This window comes from Delphinus delphis, chromosome 1 (assembly GCF_949987515.2).
Source record: "Delphinus delphis chromosome 1, mDelDel1.2, whole genome shotgun sequence".
NCBI lineage: Eukaryota > Metazoa > Chordata > Mammalia > Artiodactyla > Delphinidae > Delphinus > Delphinus delphis.
The window spans coordinates 63,961,245-63,983,777 of NC_082683.1; the positions used below are offsets into that span (position 1 = coordinate 63,961,245).

At 35.6% G+C, this 22,533-nt stretch overlaps 1 protein-coding gene across 1 annotated transcript in view; it reads right to left on the minus strand.

Annotated features, from left to right (window-relative positions):
* Positions 1-22,533, minus strand: part of LRRIQ3 (leucine rich repeats and IQ motif containing 3) — a 234,601-nt gene that overhangs the window by 186,135 nt on the left and 25,933 nt on the right. The window contains exon 4 of the mRNA XM_060005966.1: positions 21,837-22,160. Coding sequence (XP_059861949.1) covers positions 21,837-22,160 — 324 coding nt within the window. The remainder of the gene's footprint in view (positions 1-21,836; positions 22,161-22,533) is intronic.

Consider the following 22,533-nt stretch of genomic DNA (forward strand, 5'->3'; position numbering starts at 1 on the left):
GAATAATTATATTGCAGAAGTTCTCCCACATGTCAGGCTCCCCAGACTACAGGCCTGGCATCAGGAGGAGGAGCCCCAAGAGAATTTGCCTTTGAAGGCCAGCAGGGCTTGACTGCAGGGGCTCCACAGGACTAGGGGAAACGGAGACTCTACCTTTGGAGGGGGCACACAAGATCTTATGTGCACCAGCACCTAGGGCAAAAGCCATGACTCCATAGGAGCCTGGGACAGACCTACCTGCTTGTCTTGGAGGGTCTCATGGGATTTATTTACTACATAAATAAAAATACAATTAGAAATTTAAACAAAATGAGGTAGCAAAGGAATATGGTCCAGACTAAGCAAGAAAAAACAGCAAAAATACAGCTAAGTGAAGTGGAGACAGGCAATATACCTGAGAAAGATTTCAGAGTAATGATCATAAAGATGATCCAAGAACTATGGAAAAGAATGGAGGCACAAACTGAGACTATATGAGAAATGTTTAACAAAGAGCTAGAATACATAAAAAACAAACAAACAAAGGTGAACAAATGAATAACTGAAATGAAAAGTACACAGAAGGAATCAATAAATGAGGCAGAGGAACAGATAAGTGAGCTGGAAGACAGAACGGTGGAAATCACTGCCATGGCACAGAAAAAAGAAAAAAAAAGTGATAACATTAAACACACCATCATTCACATTATAGAAGACCTAGAAGGAGAAGAGAAAGGGCTTGAGAAAATATTTGAAGACATAATAGCTAAAAACTTCCCTACCATGGGAAAGGAAACAGTCACCTAAATCCAGGAAGTACATAGAGCCCCATACAGGATTAAACCAAGTAGGAAGACACCAAGACCCACAGTAATTAAACTGACAAAAAATTAAAGGCAAAGAGAAAATCTTAAAAGCAACAAGGCAAAAGCAACAAATAACATACAAGGGATGCTCCATAAGACTATCAGCTGATTTTTCAGTAGAAACACTGCAGGCCAGAAGCAAGTGGCATGATACATTTAAAGTGATGAAAGGGAAAAACCTACAACCAAGAATAGTCTACCCAGCAAGGCTTTCATTCAGATTTGACAGATAAATCAAAAGCTTTACAGAGAAGCAAAAGCTAAAAGAATTCAGCACCACCAAACCAGCTTTACAACAAATGCTAAAGAAACTTCTCTAAGTGGAAAATAAAAGGGCACAACTAGAAAGAAGAAAATTACGACATGGGAAATCTCATGGTAAAGGCAAACATACACTAAAGGCAGGAAATCATCCACACATATATATGATATCAAAACCAGTAGGCATGGGAGGAGGAGAGTACAAATGCAGGATATTTAAAATACATTTGCAATTAAAAGATCAGCAACTTAAAACAATATATAGACTGCTATACCAAAACTTCATGGTAACTGCAAACCAAAAATCTATAATAGATATACACACAAAAAAGAAAAAGGAATCCAAACAAAACACTAAAGGTAGTCATCAAATCACAAGAAGAGAACAAAAGAGGAAGGAAAGGGAAAAAGAAGGCCTACAAAAGCAAATCCAAAACAATTAACAAAATGGAAATAAGAACATACATATCAATAATTACCTTAAATGTAAATGGTTTAAATGTTCCAACCAAAAGACAAAGACTGGCTGAATGGATACAAAACAAGATCCACATATATGCTGTCCACAAGAAACCCACTTTAGATCTAGAGACACATACAGACTGAAAGTGCCAGGATGGAAAAAGGTATTCCACACAAATGGAAATAAAAAGAAAGCTGGTGTAGCAATATTCATATAGACTTTAAAATAAGGACTGTTACAACACAAAAAAAAGGACACTACATAATGATCAAGGGATCAATCCAAGAAGAAGATATAACAATTGTAAATATATATGCATCCAACATAGGAGCACATCAATATATAAGGCAAATATTAACAAAACATAAAAGGAGAAAGCAGCAGAATACACATCCTTCTCAAGTGTACATGGAACAATGGAACATTCTCCAAGATAGATCACATGCTGAGCCACAAAGCAAGCCTCAGTAAATTTAAGAAAAGTGAAATTAGAAATCAACTATGAGAAAAAAAACTGAAAAAAAAACCCATACAAAAGTGAAGGCTAAACAATATGCTACTAAACAAACAACGAATCACTGAAGAAATCCAACAGGAAATCAAAAAATACCCATAGACAAATGAAAATGAAAACATGACAATTCAAAATCTGTGGAAGGAAAGAAGTTTATAGCAATACAATTGCATATCAGGTAATAAGAAAAATCTCAAATAAACAACCTAATGTTACACCTAAAGCAAGTAGAGAGAGAAGAACCAACAAAACCCAAAATAAGTAGAAGGAAAGAAAGCATAAAAATCAGATGAGAAATAAATGAAAAAGAAATGAAGAAAACAACAGCAAAGATAAATAAAACTAAAAGCTGGTTCTTTGAGAAGGTAAACAAAATAGATAAACCATTAGCCAAACTCATCAAGAAAAAAAGAGAGAAGACTCAAATAAATAGAATTAGAAATGAAAAAGAATAAGTAACAATGGACACTGCAGAAATAAAAAATATCATGAGAGATTACTACAAGCAACTCTATGCCAATAAAATGGACAATCTGGAAGAAATGGACAAATTCTTAGAAATGCACAAACTGCCAAGACTGAATCAGGAAGAAATAGAAAATATGAACAGACCAATCACAAGCAATGAAATTGAAACTGTGATTTAAAATCTTCCAACAAACAAAAGCCCAGGACCACATGGCTTCACAGGCGAATTCTAACAAACATTTAGAGAAGAGCTAACACTTATCCTTCTCAAACTCTTCCAAAATATAGCAGAGGGAGGAACACTCACCAACTCATTCTACGAGGCCACCATCACCATGATACCAAAACCAGACAAGGATGTCACGAACATAGATGCAAAAATCCTCAACAAAATAGTAGCAGACAGAATCCAACAGCACATTAAATGGATCATACACCATGATCAAGTGGGGTTTATTCCAGGAATGCAAGGATACTTCAATATACACAGATCAATCAACGTGATACACCATATTAACAAACTGAAGGAGAAAACCATATGATCATCTCAATAGATGCAGAGAAAGCTTTTGACAAAATTCAACACCCATTTATGATAAAAACCCTGCAGGAAGTAGGCATAGAGGGAACTTTCCTCAACATAATAAAGGCCATATATGACAAACCCACAGCCAACATTGTCCTCAATGGTGAAAAACTGAAAGCATTTCCACTAAGATCAGGAAAAAGACAAGGCTGCCCACTCTCACCACTCTTATTCAACATAGTTTTGGAAGTTTTAGCCACAGCAATCAGAGAAGAAAAGGAAATAAAAGGAATCCAAATCAGAAAAGAAGAAGTAAAGCTGTCACTATTTGCAGATGACATGATACTATACATAGAGAATCCTAAAGATGCTACCAGAAAACTACTAGAGCTAATCAATGAATTTGGTAAAGTAGCAGGATACAAAACTAATGCACAGAAATCTCTGGCATTCCTATAAACTAAGGATGAAAAATCTGAAAGTGAAATCAAGAAAACACTCCCATTTACCACTGCAACAAAAAAGAATAAAATATCTAGGAATAAACCTACCTAAGGAGACAAAAGACCTGTATGCAGAAAATTATAAGACACTGATGAAAGAAATTAAAGATGATACAAATAGATGGAGAGGTATACCATGTTCTTGGATTGGAAGAATCAACATTGTGAAAATGACTCTACTACCCAAAGCAATCTACAGATTCAACGCAATACCTATCAAACTACCACTGGCATTTTTCACAGAACCAGAACAAAAAATTTCACAATTTGTATGGAAACACAAAAGACCCCGAATAGCAAAAGCAATATTGAGAATGAAAAACGGAGCTGGAGGAATCAGGCTTCCTGACTTCAGACTATACTACAAAGCTACAGTAATCAAGACAGTATGGTACTGGCACAAAAACAGAAATATAGATCAATGGAACAGGGTTGAAAGCCCAGAGATAAACCCATGCACATATGCTCACCTTATCTTTGATAAAGGAGGCAGGAATGTACAGTGGAGAAAGGACAGCCTCTTCAATAAGTGGTGCTGGGAAAACTGGACAGCTACATGTAAAAGTATGAGATTAGATCACTCCCTAACACCATACACAAAAATAAGCTCAAAATGGATTAAAGACCTAAATGTAAGGCCAGACACTATAAAACTCTTAGAGGAAAACATAGTAAGAACACTCTATTACATAAATCACAGCAAGATCCTTTTTGACCCACCTCCTAGAGAAATGGAAATAAAAACAAAAATAAACAAATGGGACCTAATGAAACTTCAAAGCTTTTGCACAGCAAAGGAAACCATAAACAAGACCAAAAGACAACCCTCAGAATGGGAGAAAATATTTGCAAATGAAGCAACTGACAAAGGATTAATCTCCAAAATTTAAGCAGCTCATGCAGCTTAATAACAAAAAAACAAAAAACCCAATCCAAAAATGCACAGAAGACCTAAATAGACATTTATCCAAAGAAGATATACAGATTGCCAACAAACACATGAAAGAATGCTCAACATCACTAATCATTAGAGAAATGCAAATCAAAACTACAATGAGATATCATCTCACACCAGTCAAAATGGCCATCATCAAAAAATCTAGACACAATAAATGCTTCAGAGGGTGTGGAGAAAAGGGAACCCTCTTACACTGTTGGTGGGAATGTAAATTGATACAGCCACTGTGGAGAACAGTATGGAGGTTCCTTAAAAGACTACAAATAGAACTACCATATGACCCAGCAATCCCACTACTGGGCATATACCCTGAGAAAACCATAATTCAAAAAGAATCATGTACCAAAATGTTCATTGCAGCTCTATTTACAATAGCCCGGAGATAGAAACAACCTAAGTGTCCATCATCGGATGAATGGATTAAGAAGATGTGGCACATATATACAATGGTATATTACTCAGCCATAAAAAGAAATGAAATTGAGCTATTTGTTGTGAGGTGGATAGACCTAGAGTCTGTCATACAGAGTGAAGTAAGTCAGAAAGAGAGAGACAAATACCTTATGCTAACACATATATATGGAATTTAAGAAAAAAATATGTCATGAAGAACCTAGGGGTAAAACAGGAATAAAGACACAGACTTACTGGAGAATGGACTTGAGGATATGGGGAGGGGGAAGGGAAAACTGTGACAAAGCGAGAGAGAGGCATGGACTTGTATACACTACCAAACGTAAAGTAGATAGCTAGTGGGAAGCAGCCGCATAGCACAGGGAGATCAGCTCGGTGCTTTGTGACCGCCTGGAGGGGTGGGATAGGGAGGGTGGGAGGTAGGGAGACGCAAGCGGGAAGAGATATGGGAACATATGTATATATATAACTGGTTCATTTTGTTGTGAAGCTGAAACTAACATACCATTGTAAAGCAATTATACTCCAATAAAGATGTTAAAAAAAATAGAAAAGATCAAAAAAACTAAAAGCTAGTTCGTTCAAAAGATAAAAAAGAATTGATAAACCTTTCACCAGACTCACCAAGAAAAAAGGCGACAGAGCCCAAATCAATAAAATCAGAAATGCAAAAGGAAAAGTTAAAACCAACACCACAGAAATGCAAAGGATCATAAGAGACTACTACAAGCAATTATATGCCAATAAAATGGATAATTAGAAGAAATGGACAAATTCTTAGAAAGGCACAATCTCCCAAGACTGAACCAGGAAGAAATAAAATATATGAACAGACCAATTAGAAGTACTAAAACTGAATCTGTGATTGGAAAACTCCCAACAAACCAAAGTCCAGGACCAGATGACTTCACAGATGAATTCCAGCAAACATTTAGAGAAGAGTTAATATCTATTCTTCCCAAACTATTGCAAAATATTGCAGAGAAAGGAACACTTCCAAACTCATTCTAAGAGGCCACCATCACCCTGATACCCAAAACAGACAAAGATATCACAAAAAAAGAAAATTACAGGACAATTATCACTGATGAAAATAGAAGCAAAAATCCTCAACAAAATACTAGCAAACAGAAGCCAACAATATATTAAAAGAATCTTACACCATGATCAAGTGGGATTTATCCCAGGGATGCAAGGATTTTTCAATATCCACAAATCAATAAGTGTGATACACCACATTAACAAATTGAAGAATAAAAACCATATGATAATCTCAATAAAAAATACTTCTGACAAAATTCAACATCCATTTATTATAAAAACTCTCCAGAATGTGAAAAAGAGAACATGCCTGAACATAATAAATGCCATATATGACAAACCCACAGCTAATATCATATTCAACAGGGAAAAGCTGACAGCATTTCCTTTAATATCAGGAACAAGACAAGGATGCTCATTCTTCCCAACTTTATTCAACATAGCTTTGGAAGTCCTAGCCAAGGCAATCACAGAAGAAAAAGATATAAAAGGAAACCAAACTGGAAAAGAAGAAGTAAAACTGTCACTCTTTAAAGATGAAATGACACTATACATAGAAAATCCTAAAGATGCTATCAGAAAACTACTAGAGCTCATCAATGAATCTGACAAAGTTGCAGGCAGGATACAAAATTAATACACAGAAATCTGTTGCATTTCTTTACACTAACAATGAAAGATCAGAAAGAGAAATCAAGGAAAGAATCCCATTCACCACTGCATCAAAAAGAATAAAATACCTAGGAATAAACCTACCTAAAGAAGCAAAAGACATGTTCTCCCAAAACTATACTACGCTGATGAAAGAAAATGAAAACAGCACAGACAGATGGAAACATATACCATGTCCTAGGATTGGAAGAATCAATACTGCTGAAATAACTATACTACCCAAGGCAATCTACAGATTCTATGTAATCCCTATTAAATTACCAAAGGTATTTTTCATAGAATTTTAACAAAAATTTTAAAAATTTGTATGGAAACACAAAAGACCCTGAATAGCCAAAACAATCTTGAGAAAGAAGAGCAGAGCTGGAGGAATCAGGCTCCGTGGCCTCAAACTCTACTACAAAGTTACAGTAATCAAAACAGTATGGTACAGGCACAAAAATAGACATATAGATCAATGGAACAAGATAGAAAGCCCAAAAGTAAACCCAAGCACCTATGGTCAATTAATCTACAACAAAGAAGGCAAGAATATACAATGGAAAAAAGATAGTCTCTTCTATAAGTGATGCTGGGAAAACTGGACAGCTACATGTAAAAGAATGAAATTAGAATATTCTCTAACACCATATACAAAAATCAACTCAGAATGGATCAAAAAGGTATGTGTAAAACCAAAGAACTCCTAGAAGAAAACACAGGCAGAATATTCTTTGACATAAATCGCAGCAATATCTTTTTAGATACATCTCCTAGAGTAATGGAGATAAAAACAAAAATAAACAAAAGGGACCTAATTAAACTTAAGAACTTGTGCACAGCATAGGAAACCATAAACAAAATGAAAAGACAACCTACAGAATGGGAGAAAATATTTGAAAATGATGTGACCGACAAGGGATTAATCTCCAAAATATACAAACAGCTCATATACCTTAATATCAAAAAAAACCCCCAAACAACCCAATCAAAAAATGTGCAGAAGACCTAAATAGACATTCTCCCAAGAAGACATACAGATGGCCAACAGGCACATGAAAAAATGCCCAACATTACTAATTATTAAAGAAATGCAGATCAAAACTACAATGAGGTATCATCTCACTGTGGTCAGAAGGGCCATCATCAAAGTGTCTACAAATAGTAAATGCTGGAGTTGGTGTGGAGGAAAAGGAACCCTCCTACACTGTTGATGGAAATATAAATTGATACAGCCACTATGGAGAACAATATAGAGGTTCCTTAAACCACTAAAAATAGAGCTACCAGATGCTCCTGCAATCCCACTCCTGGATATATATCTGGAGAAAACCATAATTTGAAAAGGTACATGCACCCCAATGTTCACTGTAGGATTATTTTCAACAGCCAAGACATGGAAGCAACCTAAATTTCCATTGACAGATGAGTGAATAAGATATGGTGTGTGTATGTATGTGTGTGTGTATATATGTATATATATATATATGCATGCATACAATAGAATATTACTCAGCCATAAAAAAAGAATGAAATCATGCCATTTGTAGCAACATGAATGGACCTACAAGTTATCATACTAAGTAAAGTAAGTAAAGTAAGCCAGAGTAAGACACAGAAAGACAAATACACTGCTTATGTGTGCAATCTTAAAAAATAAAAAAAAATGAACTTATTTACAAAACAAATACAAAAAGAAAACAAAGAAAATGAAACACAGATAAAGAAAACAAACTTATGGTTACCAGTGAGGAAAGAGGGAGGATCGGAGGTTGGGATTAACATATACTCACTTCTATGTATAGAAAAGATAACCAACAATGACCTACTGTATAGCACAGAGAACTATAATCAACATTTTGAAATAAGGGAAAAGAATCTGAAAAAGAATATACATTTATACATATATATAAATACATACTGTATACAGTATCTATAACTGTATCGCTGTACTGTATACCTGAAACTGACATGACATTGGAAATCAGCTACACTTCAATAAAATTTAAAAAATAAAACAAAACAACAAAAGTAGAACATTGGTTTTGTTTAAGAATTAAATATGCCCAAGTAAAAATACTCATCATAGAAGATTCTCTTCTCTCATGCTAGCCATGTGATCTAGTTCTGGTGGTAGAAGTCTTTCAGGTGGAATACCTAGAGGAGCTACTCTTTTCCTAATACAAAAAGGTAGACTTAGCTAACATGTGCTTTGTGTTCCTAACAATCCCCTTCCACCTGATGTAAGCACATGCCTGGACATGAAAAAGCTCACTTCCTATGAGGGAAAATGTTCATTTGTTAAAGATACATAGCAGGAAGCTAGAATAAAGCTTGGTCCTTCACAACTTCCTTGAGAAGCTACACAGAAGAATTGCCTACCTCTAAATTCTTTGTTTCACAACAAAAATAAAATCCATTTAGCTTGCTTTCTATTACATGCAATCAAAAAACAATGCCAATTGATAGCACTGATTCCTTGCCCAGATCACTCCTATCTTAAAATTATAACTATATATCCCCTACTATATGTTTTTAGATTTTTAGATTAAAAAGCACTTCAAATTTCTAGCTACTTTGGTTTCATATAGTGAAGAAGTACTTGTGTTTTCCCATTTCTTCAAGATATAAGTAATTTCCAACTAGACACCAAAAAACCAAAGTCTATAAATTATATGTCACAGTTAAGAATAAACAGGTTCCTTCTAGACAGCTTCATTGTGTTATAGGGCACAAGTTTTTTTGTTTGTTTGTTTGTTTTTAACATCTTTATTGGAGTATAACTGCTTTACAATGGTGTGTTAGTTTCTGCTTAACAACAAAGTGAATCAGTTATACATATGCATATATCCCCATGTCTCTTCCCTCTTGCATCTCCATCCCTCCCACCCTCCCTATCCCACCCCTCTAGGTGGTCACAAAGCACTGAGCTGATCTCCACGTGCTATGTGGCTGCTTCGCACTAGCTATCTGTTTTACGTTTGGTAGTGTATATATGTCCATGCCACTCTCTCACTTTCTCCCAGCTTACCCTTTCCCTCCCTGTATCCTACAGTTCATTTTCGAGTAGGTCTGCGTCTTTATTCCCGTCTTGCCCCAAGGTTCCTCATGAGCATTTTTTTTTTTTTTTAGATTCCATATGTATGTGTTAGCATAGGGTATTTGTTTTTCTCTTTCTCACTTACTTCACTCTGTATGACAGTCTCTAGGTCCATCCACCTCACAACAAATAACTCAGTTTCATTCCTTTTTATGGCTCAGTAATATTCCATTGTATATATGTATCACATCTTAATTATTCTTTCATCGGTTGATGGGCATTTAGGTTGTTTCCATGTTCTAGCTATTGTAAATAGAGCTGCAATGAACATTTTGGTACATGACTCTTTTTAATTTATGGTTTTCTCAGGGTATATGCCCAGTAGTGGGATTGCTGGGTTGTGTGGTAGTTCTATTTGTAGTTTTTTAAGGAACACCCATACTGTTCTCCATAGTGGCTGTATCAATTTACATTCCAACCAACAGTGCAAGAGGGTTCCCTTTTCTCCACACCCTCTCCAGCATTTATTGTTTGTAGATTTTTTGATGATGACCATTCTGACTGCTGTGAGAAGTTATCTCATTGTAGTTTTGAGTTGCATTTCTCTAACAATTAATGATGTTGAGCATTCTTTCATGTGTCTGTTGGCAATCTGAATATCTTCTTTGGAAAATGTCTATTTAGGTCTTCTGCCCATCTTTGGATTGGGTTGTTTGTTTTTTTGATATTGAGCTGCATGAGCTGTTTGTAAATTTTGGAGATTAATCCTTTATCAGCTGCTTCATTTGCAAATATTTTCTCCCATTCTCAGAGTTGTCTTCTCATCTTGTTTATGGGTTACCTTGCTGTGCAAAAGCTTTGACGTTTCATTAGGTCCCATTTATTTATTTTTGTTTTTATTTCCATTTCCCTAGGAGGTGGGTCAAAGAGAATCTTGCTGTGATTTATCTCATAGAGTGCTCTGCCTATGTTTCCCTCTAAGCGTTTGATGGTGTCTGGCCTTACATTTAGGTCTTTACTCCATTTTGAGCTTATTTTTGTGTATGGTGTTAGAGAGTGTTCTAATTTCATTCTTTTACATGTAGCTGTCCAGTTTTCCCAGCACCACTTATTGAAGAGGCTGTCCTTTCTCCACTGTATAGTCTTGCCTCCTTTATCAAAGATAAGGTGACCATATGTGTGTGGGTTTATCTCTGGGGTTTCTACCCTGTTCCATTGACCTATATTTCTGTTCCTGTGCCAGTACCATACTGTCTTGATTACTGTAGCTTTGTAGTATAGTCTAAAGTCAGGGAGCCTGATTCCTCCAGCTCCGTTTTTCTTTCTCAAGATTGCGTTGGCTATTTGGGGTCTTTTTTGTTTCCATACAAATTGTAAAATTTTTTGCTCTAGTTCTGTGAAAAATGCCAGTGGTAGTTTGATAGGTATTGCATTGAATCTGTAGATTGCTTTGGGTAGTAGAGTCATTCTCAAAACGTTGATTCTTCCAATCCAAGAACATGGTATATCTCCCCATCTGTTTGTAACATCTTTAATTTCTTTCATCAGTGTCTTATAATTTTCTACATACAGGTCTTTTGTCTCCTTAGGTAGATTTATTCCCAGGTATTTTATTCTTTTTGTTGCAGTGGTAAATGGGAGTGTTTCCTTAATTTCTCTTTCAGATATTTCATCATTAGTGTATAGGAATGCAAAAGATTTCTGTGCATTAATTTTGTATCCTGCTACTTTACCAAATTCATTGATTAGCTCTAGTAATTTTCTGGTAGCATCTTTAGGATTCTCTATTTATAGTATAATCTCACCTGCAAACAGTGACAGCTTTACTTATTCTTTTCCGATTTGGAATCCTTCTATTTCTTTTTCTTCTCTGATTGCTGTGGCTAAAACTTTCAAAACTATGTTGAATAATAGTGGTGAGAGTGGGCAACCTTGTCTTGTTCCAGATCTTAGAGGAAATGGTTTCAGTTTTTCACCATTAAGAACAATGTTAGCTGTGGGTTTCTCATATATGGCCTTTATTATGTTGAGGTAAATTCCTTCTACACCTATTTTTCTGGAGTGTTTTTATCATAAGTGGGTGTTGAATTTTGTCAAAAGTTTTTTTTTCTGCATCTATTGAGATGATCATATGGTTTTTCTCCTGCAATTGGTTAATATGCTTTATCACACTGATTGATTTGCGTATATTGAAGAATCCTTGCATTCCTGGGATAAACCCCATTGATTATAGTGTATGATCCTTTGAATGTGGTGTTGGATTCTGTTTCCTAGTATTTTGTTGAGGATTTATGCATCTATGTTCATCGATGATATTGGCCTGTAGTTTTCTTTCTTTGTGATATCTTTGGTTTTGGTATCAGATTGATGGTGGCCTCGTAGAATGAGTTTGGGAGTGTTCCTCCCTCTGCTACATTTTGGAAGAGTTCGAGAAGGATAGGTGTTAGCTCTCCTCTAAATGTTTGATAGAATTCGCCTGTGCAGCCATCTGGTCCTGGGCTTTTGTTTGTTGGAAGATTTTTAATCACAGTTTCAATTTCAGTGCTTCTGATTCGTCTGTTCATATTTTCTACTTCTTCCTGGTTCAGTCTCAGAAGGTTGTGCATTTCTAAGAATTTGTCCATTTCTTCCAGGTTGTCCACTTTATTGGCATACAATTGCTTGTCGTAATCTCTCATGATCCTTTGTATTTCTGCAGTGTCAGTTGTTACTTCTCCTTTTTCATTTCTAATTTTATTGATTTGAGTCTTCTCCCTTTTTTTCTTGTTGAGTCTGGCTAATGGTTTATCCATTTTTTTATCTTCTCAAAGAACCAGCTTTTAGTTTTATTGATCTTTGCTGTTATTTCCTTCATTTCTTTTTCATTTATTTCTGATCTGATCTTTATGATTTCTTTCCTTCTGCTACCTTTGGGGTTGTTTTGTTCTTCTTCTCTAATTGCTTTAGGTGTAAGGTTAGGTAGTTTATTTGAGAGGTTTCTTGTTTCTTAAGGTAGGATTTATTGCTATAAACTTCCCTCTTAGAACTGCTTTTGCTGCATCCCATAGGTTTTGGGTTGTCGTGTTTTCATTGTCATTTGTTTCTATGTATTTTTACATTTGCTCTTTGATTTCTTCAGTGATTTCTTGGTTATTAAGTAGTGTGTTGTTTAGCCTCCATGTGCTTGTATTTCTTACAGATTTTTTTTTTCCTGAAACTGATATCTAGTCTCATAGCATTGTGGTAAGAAAAGATACAGGATATGATTTCAATTTGCTTAAATTTACCATGGCTTGATTTGTGACCCAAGATATGATCTATCCTGGAGAATGTTCCATGAGCGCTTGAGAAGAATGTGTATTCTGTTGTTTTTGGATGGAATGTCCTATAAATATCAATGAAGTCCATCTTGTTTAATGTATCATTTAAAGCTTGTGTTTCCTTATTTATTTTCATTTTGGATGACCTGTCCATTGGTGAAAGTAGGGTGTTAAAGTCCCCTACTATGAATGTGTTACTGTCGATTTCCCCTTTTATCGCTGTTAGTATTTGCCTTATGTATTGAGGTGCTCCTATTCTGGGTACATAAATATTTCCAATTGTTATATCTTCTTCTTGAATTGACCCCTTGATCATTATGTAGTGTCTTTCTTTGTCTCTTATAATAGTCTTTGTTTTAAAGTCTATTTTGTCTGATATGAGAGTTGATACTCCAGCTTTCTTTTGATTTCCATTTGCATGGAATATCTTTTTCCATCCCCTCACTTTCTGTCTGTATGTGTCCCTAGGGCTGAAGTGGATCTCTTGTAGACAGCATATATATGGGTCTTGTGTTTGTATCGTTTCAGCCAATCTGTGTCTTTTGGTGGGAGCATTTAATCCATTTACATTTAAGGTAATTATCGATATGTATGTTCCAATTACCATTTTCTTAAATTGTATTTGGTTTATTATTGTAGGTCTTTTCCTTCTTTTGTGTTTCCTGCCTGGAGAAGTTCCTTTAGCATTTGTTGTAAAGCTGGTTTGGTGGTGCTGAATTCTCTTAGCTTTTGCTTGTCTGTAAAGGTTTTAATTTCTCCATCGAGTCTGAATGAGATCCTTGCTGGGTAGAGTAATCTTGGTTGAAGGTTTTTCTCCTTCTTCACTTTTAATATGCCCTGCCACTCCCTTCTAGCTTGCCGAGTTTCTGCTGAAAGATCAGCTGTTAACCTTACGGGGATTCCCTTATGTTTTATTTGTTGTTTTTTCCTTGCTGCTTTTAATATTTTTTCTTTGATTTTAATTTTTGACAGTTTGATTAATATGTGTCTTGGTATGTTTCTCCTTGGATTTATCCTGTATGGGACTCTCTGCACTTCCTGGACTTCATTAACTATTTTCTTTCCCATATTAGGGAAGTTTTCAATTATCATCTGTTCAAATATTTTCTCAGTCCCTTTATTTTTCTCTTCTTCTTCTGAGACCCCTATAATTCGAATGTTGGTGTGTTTAATGTTGTCCCAGAGGTCTCTGAGACTGTCCTCAATTCTTTTCATTCTTTTTTCTTTATTCTGCTCTGCAGTAGTTATTTCCACTATTTTATCTTCCAGATCACTTATCCGTTTTTCTGCCTCAGTTATTCTACTACTGATCCCTTCTAGAGAATTTTTAATTTCATTTATTGTTTTGTTCATCAGTGTTTGTTTGCTCTTTTGTTTTTCTAGGTACTTGTTAAACGTTTCTTTTATTTTCTCCATTCTATTTCCAAGATTTTGGATCATCTTTACTATCATTATTCTGAATTCTTTTTCAGATGGACTACCTATTTCCTCTTCATTTGTTAGGTCTGGTGGGTTTTTGCCTTGCTCCTTCATCTGCTGTGTGTTTCTCTGTCTTCTCATTTTGCTTAACTTACTGTGTTTGGCGTCTTTTTTTCGCAGACTGCAGGTTCGCAGTTTGTGTTGTTTTTGGTGTCTGTCCCCAGTGGCTAAGTTTGGTTCAGTGTGTTGTGTAGGCTTCCTGGTGGAGGGGATTAGTGCCTGTGTTCTGGTGGATGAGGCTGGATCTTGTCTTTCTGGTGGTTATGTCCAAGCCTGGTGGTGTGTTTTGGGGTGTCAGTTGCCTTATCATAATTTTAGGCAGCCTCTGTGCTGTGGATGGGGTTGTGTTCCTAGGTGTTTGGCATAGGGTGTCCAGCACTGTAACTTGTTCGTCGTTGAGTGGAGCTGGGTCTTGGCATTGAGACGGAGATCTCTGGGAGATTTTCACCATTTGATATTACGTGGAGCTGGAAGGTCTCTTGTGGATCAGTGTCCTGAACTTGGATCTCCCACCTCAGTGGCACAGCCCTGATGCCTGGCTGGAGCACCAACAGCCTCTCCTCCACACGGCTCAGAATAAAAGGGAGAAAAGAAGAAGGAAAGAAAGAAAGAAAAAGAAAGAAAGAAAGAAAGATTAAAAAAATAAAATAAAGTAAAATAACGTTATTAAAATAAAAAAATAAGGAATAATTATTAAAACTTTTTAAATAAATAAATAAAAAATAAACTGGACAGACAGAACCTGAGCACAAATGGTAAAAGCAAAGCTATACAGACAAAATCACACACAGAAGCATACACATACATACTCACAAAAGGAGAAAAAGTGAAAAATATATATATATTGTTGCTCCCAAAGTCCAGCTCCTCAATTTGGGATGATTCGTTGTCTACTCAGGTATTCCACAGATTCAGGGTACATCAAGTTGATTGTGTAGATTTAATCCACTGCTCCTGAGGCTGCTGAGAGAAATTTCCCTTTCTCTTCTTTCTTCGCACAGCTCCTGGGGTTCAGCTTTGGATTTGGATCTGCCTCTGTGTGTAGGTCGCCTGAGGGCATCTATTCTTCGCTCAGACAGGACGGTGTTAAAGCAGCAGCAGCTTCGGGGGCTCTGGCTCCCTCAGGCTGGGTAGAGGGTGGGTTATGGAGTGCGGGGCGAGCTTCTGGTGGCAGAGGCCGGCGTGACGTTGCACCAGCCTGAGGCACGCCATGCGTTCTCCAGGGGAAGCTGCCCCTGGAGCACGGGACCCTGGCAGTGGCAGGCTGCACAGGCTCCTGGGAGGGATGGTGTGGATAGTGACCTGTACTTGCAAACAGGCTTCTTATTTGCTGCAGCAGCAGCCTTAGCATCTCATGCCCATCTCTGGGGTCCACGCTGATATCCGCAGCTCACGCCCATCTCTGGAGCTCCTTTAAGCGGTGCTCTTAATCCCCTCTCCTCCCATACCAGGAAACAAAGAGGCAAGAAAATGTCTCTTGTCTTTCCGGCAGCTCCAGACTTTTTCCTGGACTCCCTCCCGGCTAGCTGTGGTGCACTAGCCCCCTTCAGACTGTGTTCATGCAGCCAACCCCAGTCCTCTCCCTGGGATCCGACCAAAGCCTGAGTGTCAGCTCCCAGCCCCCACCCATCCCGGCGGGTGAGCAGACAAGCCTCTTGGGCTGGTGAATTCTGGTCGGCACCAATCCTCTGTGCAGGAATCTCTCCGCTTTGCCCTCCGCACCCCTGTTGCTGCGCTCTCCTCCGCGGCTGTGAAGCCACCCGCAGTCTCTGCCCGCAAAGGGGCTTCCTAGTGTGTGGAAACCTTTCCTCCTTCACAGCTTCCTCCCACTGGTGCAGGCCCTGTCCCTATTTTGTCTCTGTTTTTTCTTTTTTCTTTTGCCCTACCCAGGTACATGGGGAGTTTCTTGCCTTTTCGGAGGTCTGAGGTCTTCTGCCAGCGTTCAGCAGGTGTTCTGTAGGAGTTGTTCCACATGTAGATGTATTTCTAATGTATTTGTGGGTAGGAAGGTGATCTCCACGTCCTACTCTTCCGCCATCTTGAAGCTCCTCTTCTGGACACAAGTTTTTTGTTTTTGTTTTTTTTTCGGTATGCGGGCTTCTCACTGTTGCGGCCTCTCCCGTTGCGGAGCACAGGCTCCAGACACGCAGGCTCAGCGGCCATGGTTCATGGGCCCAGCCGTTCCATGACATATGGGATCTTCCCGGACCGGGGCACAAACCCGTGTCCCCTGCATCGGCAGGTGGACTCTCAACCACTGCGCCACCAGGGAACAGGCACAAGTTTTAATCACATTAATTTGTTCTTTTAGAATGAACATAGACTTCTTAAATTTCTATGTCCATGCCCTTCTGATAAAAGAATAATACTTACTGAAAAAATTGTGTGAACTATTATGAGGTTCATTATAATTTTTCAGTTTTCATAATGTTCTTATACTCAATAAGTGGAACTAAATGTTTTGAAAATGTATTTCAAACACTACTAAATAAATATCCCCATAGGTTGTCATTTATTACTTTCTCAAGTGTTTGTTTATACTGCTATAAATTAAATAAAATCTTTCAATAATCAACGAATAACCAAAAGAACATTGCTTCTATCAAAAATAATGAATAAAAATTTATAGGTAAACTGAAAAACTTTTATTCAAATAGATTTCTTTAAATCTCTACAACTCATAAAAATTTTGCTGGAATTTGGTGTACCTATATCTTTTTCAGGCTTACTCCAGTTGTGATGCATTATATTAATGCTTTCTCCACCACATTTTTCTTCAATTATTCCCTTTTTAACCTCTTTTTAAAAAATTAAAACTAATTTCCCTCAGCTTAAAAATACATTATAGTATCATGTCACTTTTTTTTAAGGCTTTCCATTAATCTTATTGTCTACAGTTAAGACATTATGTTTCCTTTGTCCAAAATTTTCTCAGAAAAGTTTCTATACTTGGCAATCACGTATTAACCATTACAATTTCATATATACCCCTACAAGTTAGTGAAATTCCAAAGATGTAATAACCTCTTCACTATCAAAAAGACTTTCAAAATAGTTTTGCATCAGTGCTACCTTTTATTGGTTCTTTAAAAACATTATTCTATTTTAAATCACTCTTTTCTCTTAAGTGGTAATAAACCATGCCTCTGTTTTTCCCCCTATGTCATTGGATCAATCTCTGTTTTCCTCACTATTTCCACTGCTTTCTATGCACAAAATGAGACTGCACTCTAAGGCTCTGTCCTTAGCTCTTAGACTTTATTGATCCCTACATTTTTGTGTGACAGCTTGGCTTCAACTATGAGCTCGAGCAAATGACTATTGGATTTACATCTTAGACCTAGAACACTATTTCTGAATTTTAGTTCTTCATTTCCAATGACTGGCTGATATCTCAATATCAATATCCTGCCTCAAATAAACATGACCAAACTTAACTTTCTACCAAAACTCTTCAAATGCCACCATTTCTGTTAACTAGGTTATTTATTTCCCTGATTACTGATTCCCAAAGTTCAAAATGCCAGAGGAGTCTTTCTTCACTTATTCTTCTCCTATTGCATTCAATCAATTTTTTAAAAAAATCTTGCCAAATCTTTGTACTGGTCCTTTGTAATGTAATGTTGATTGTAGAACTAAGACCAAGACAGACCTGAAATCTCACCTTCATGACTGTCTAGATGTCTTAGATAAGTTCCTAAACCCCACTATATTTAATTTTCTTCCATAAAATAAGAGTAATACCTTTCCAAATCAAAGGATATGATGAATAGATAAAACACTTTTCAGAAAGTCCTTCCCCATCCACCCTAGCTGAAGTATTAGCCTAAATCTCTACCCGTTTCATCCTATGTTACCATTTTATTTTATTTAGAAATTAACACTATCTGACATTCTATGGTTGACTGATTGACTGTTTTTTCCTTACAAGTTTATTCCCTATGTCTTTCCACTGGAGTTCATGAGAGCAGGACCTTTGTCAGTATTATTTACCACAGAATCCAAAATAATCCCTCTCACATATTAGGTGCTCAATACATATTTGGTAAAGGAATGAAGGAATAAAATACATGAAGTGCCTGACACAATGGCTTCCAGAGTGTCTGTTCTCTATTTTATGCTGTCTTCTTTATTCTTTGCCACTGCTATCTTCCTGTATCAACCCTAATCACATCATTTCTGGCCTACAATAATTGGTCTCTCTGCCCTCATCTGTCTCTTAATCCCCATTAATCTGCTAGTAAAATCTGGATTAATCTCTTTTAAAAAAACTTTTTATTTATAAAAACAAGTTATTCATAGACACCAACTATGACAGAATGTCTTTTAATTTCCTACTCAACCTACTTCAACAGCTCTTCATAACATTTATTAAGAAGTCTAAACTCCTTAGTATATCATCCAAGATTCTTTTCAGTACTCCCCCCCCCATCTCTAATTTCCAACTAATTCCTTATACAAAACTCAGTCATTTTGATTGTCCTTAAAAGGGTCATGTCTGTTCCTACCTTTGATTACACCATAAAACACAACTAGAATACCTAAATGAAATTCTTCCTTTAGAGCCCTGGTTAAGATACCATACTTAAATACTGCCTTGTTTTATATTTCCCTACGTTTTTTAAACTATTATTATAGAATCATTAATATACTCATAATTTTTAAAGAATCATATGCAGCTATAAAAAGTCTTTCAACTTTCTAATCTCCAGCCTTCCCATGTATAATCACTGTTTATTGTTTATATATCCTTTCAGATGTGATTAATATTCAAATGCTTTAGATTTTTCATCAATATTCAATGTTTATATATGTAGAATTATATATACTTACAACATATTATAAGCACTGTTCTGAAACATACATCTTTATTTTCTATATCATGTACCTGACTTGTCTAACACCTGCAGAATTAACCACTGATTTTGAATACTTACATGACTTATTTGCTCTAATATTCATATGACATGAAGCATGTTTTCTTCTATTTTTGTCTATCCATTTAAGTATTTTGTAACCTCCAACTAGATATCAAATTTCCCAAATACTTCTTTCAACATTTTAAAAGTCAACATACAATGGTGATTTGAACATGTAATGTCACCATATTAACTATTTAGAAATTGAATATTTTATCCTCTTCCATTAAAAATCCAAATACTAATCAAATGCCTGGAATTAAACATTGAAAAAAAATAAACTATTTCCTAATGGAATCATTCAAATATGGAAAAAAAAAAACAGATCCACTTTCAATTAAAAAACAAATATTCTGAGTCAACCAAAAACTTCTAAAACTAAGAAATGAGAATAGCAAAGTGGCAGAATATCAGATTAAATAAAATTTTAATTGTATTTCTATATGCTAATAAAAAACAATCCAAAATGAAATTAATAAATGATTCCATTCATAATATCACAAAAATAAATAAAATGCATAGAAATAAATTTTAAAAAATTAAGTGAAAGACTTGTACACTGAAAACAACAAAACTGAGAGAATTAAAGAGTACTTAAATAAAATGACAGTTCATGTTCAAGGACAAGAATACTATTATAATGATGGTAATTCTCCACAAATTGATCTGTAAATTCAATGGAATACTTATCACTATCCCAGCAGGAATCATTGTAGAAACTGACAAGCTGATCCTAAAATTCATTTGTAAATGCAAGGAACCCTGAATAGCCAAAGCAATATTGAAAAAGAAGAGCAAAGTTGGAGAACTCACACTTTCCTATTTTGAAACTTAACTACAAAGCTACAGTAATCAAGACTGTGTAGTACTGCCATAAGGACAGCTATATAGACCACTGGAATATAACTGAGAGTCTAGAAATAAATGCTTACATTTATGGCCAACTGATCTTTAACAAAAAATATCAAGGCAATTCACTGGGGGAATGGGGCTGGTATAATTGAATATCCACATGCAAAAAATGAACTTAGACTCTTACTTCACACCATGTAAAAAAATTCATTCAAGGTCAAAAATAGATATAAATTTCAGAGATATAATTATTAAAATTTTAGAACATAAAAGAAAAATTTTTTAGCCCTGAATTAGGCAGAGTTCTTAGATATATAACACCAAAAGCATGATCCATAAAACAAAAAATTCTAAATTGGACTTCATAAAACTCAAAACTTTTTGCTTCAAAAAAGACCATTAAGAAAATGAAAAGACAAGCTATAGGCTAGGAGAAAATATTTGCAATTCTTCTATCTGATAGAGGACTTATACCCAGATATCTGCTGTTACAAATCAATAATGAGACAAACACCCACTTTAAAAATGGGCAAAAAAATTGTATAGACATTGGACCAAAGAAGATATATGCATAGTTAATAAGGAGATGAAAAGATGCTTATCATCATCATCACTTTTTAGAGATATACAAATTAAAACCATTGTGAAATACCCTTTACACCTACTAGAATGTCTATAGTGCAAAAGATAGAAAATACTGTTTGCAAGGACATACAGAAAATGGAAACTTCATGCATCAGTGGTTTACACTTTTTAGAAAACAATTCAGTTTCTTAAAAAGTTAAACATAAACTTACCATACATCCCAGCAACTGCACTCCTAAGTATCTACCCAAAGAAAATGAAAATATATGTCTACACAAAGACATGTAAGTAGGTGTTTACAGCAGCATTTTCATAATAACAAAAACTAGAAATAATCCAAATGTCCATTGGTGAATGAACAAAGAAAATGTAATATATTCACATAATGGAATAATACTCAGCAATCAAAAGGAACAAACTACTGATACATGCTACAACATGAATAAGGCTCAAACACACCACCCTAGGTGAAAGAAGGCAGGTGATAAAGACTACATATTCTATGATTCCATTTTTATAAAATGTTTAGAAAAACAAATTAATACAGACAGAAAAGAGATCAATGGTTACCTAGAACCAAGTTGGGAGTGGGGATTAACTGCAGATGGGAAGGAAGGAAACTGGTGGAGTGGTGGGAATTTCTAACACTGGATTGTGAAGATAGTTATACAGCACTGTTAATTTACCAAGATTATGGAATCATACATGTAAGATGGGTGAAGTATACAGTATGTAAGCTATACCTCCTTAAAGCTATTGAAACATAATGGAGACCCAAAAAAGTCAAATATTTGTTTCTCTACAATTTGATAATCCTAAACTCAATAATTTTTAGCAGTAGGCATATAGGCTTTTATAATTTTTTAGTTATAAGACATTCCTAATATATTCACTAGTTTACTATATTTTATGTAAATGATAACAAATACTGGTTTATATAATTTAGGTAAAGAATTTAGAAGCTAAAATTTTACTTCTATACATTTATTTAAAATGAAACCGTAATGAAGCCAATTACCTTTTTCAAAGCAGGGCAGAAATTAAAGAAAAGTCGGTGGTTATATGTTTTGAATCTTTCAGGAAGATGCCAGCTCTGAATTATTTCTTCATCAGAAATCACATGATGATCCAGTGCTTTGAGAGACCATATACTGTTGACAAGAACATGTCTATATCCTTTTTTAAGGCTTACTGGACAATCAAACATAGTGAGGGCAATGAGGCTTGGACAAGCAGATAACATACATACATTCTTTAACTTTGCAAGCCCATTGTCATGTAGATAGAGAAGTTTTAGGTTCTTCAATCCACTCCAAAATCTGGTATCTGGTAGACTCTTGATCTGAAATATCATTAATAATAATATGTTAAATACAAATATAAATTTTCCATGAATTACACTGAAAAAGGAAAAATATTAAACATCTTCTATAGGTCAATATTTTCCCAAATGGCAAATTTCTCATTAGTAAGCAAAAACAGAATTTCTAATTACCCAAATGATGACTGGGGTAAAGCAAAATACACTAGGTGTCTGTAATTATTAGTGTAATTAAATAAACATATATACTCCATTCAATAAAAGTCCCTTTGTAATAAGCAAACTCTTTAAACTTTTATAAAATATTTTCCTTACATGAAAAACTTAAGGGGTCAAATCAATCAATGTTATAGTGATACTCCACATTAACAAAATGAAGGATAAATATCATACG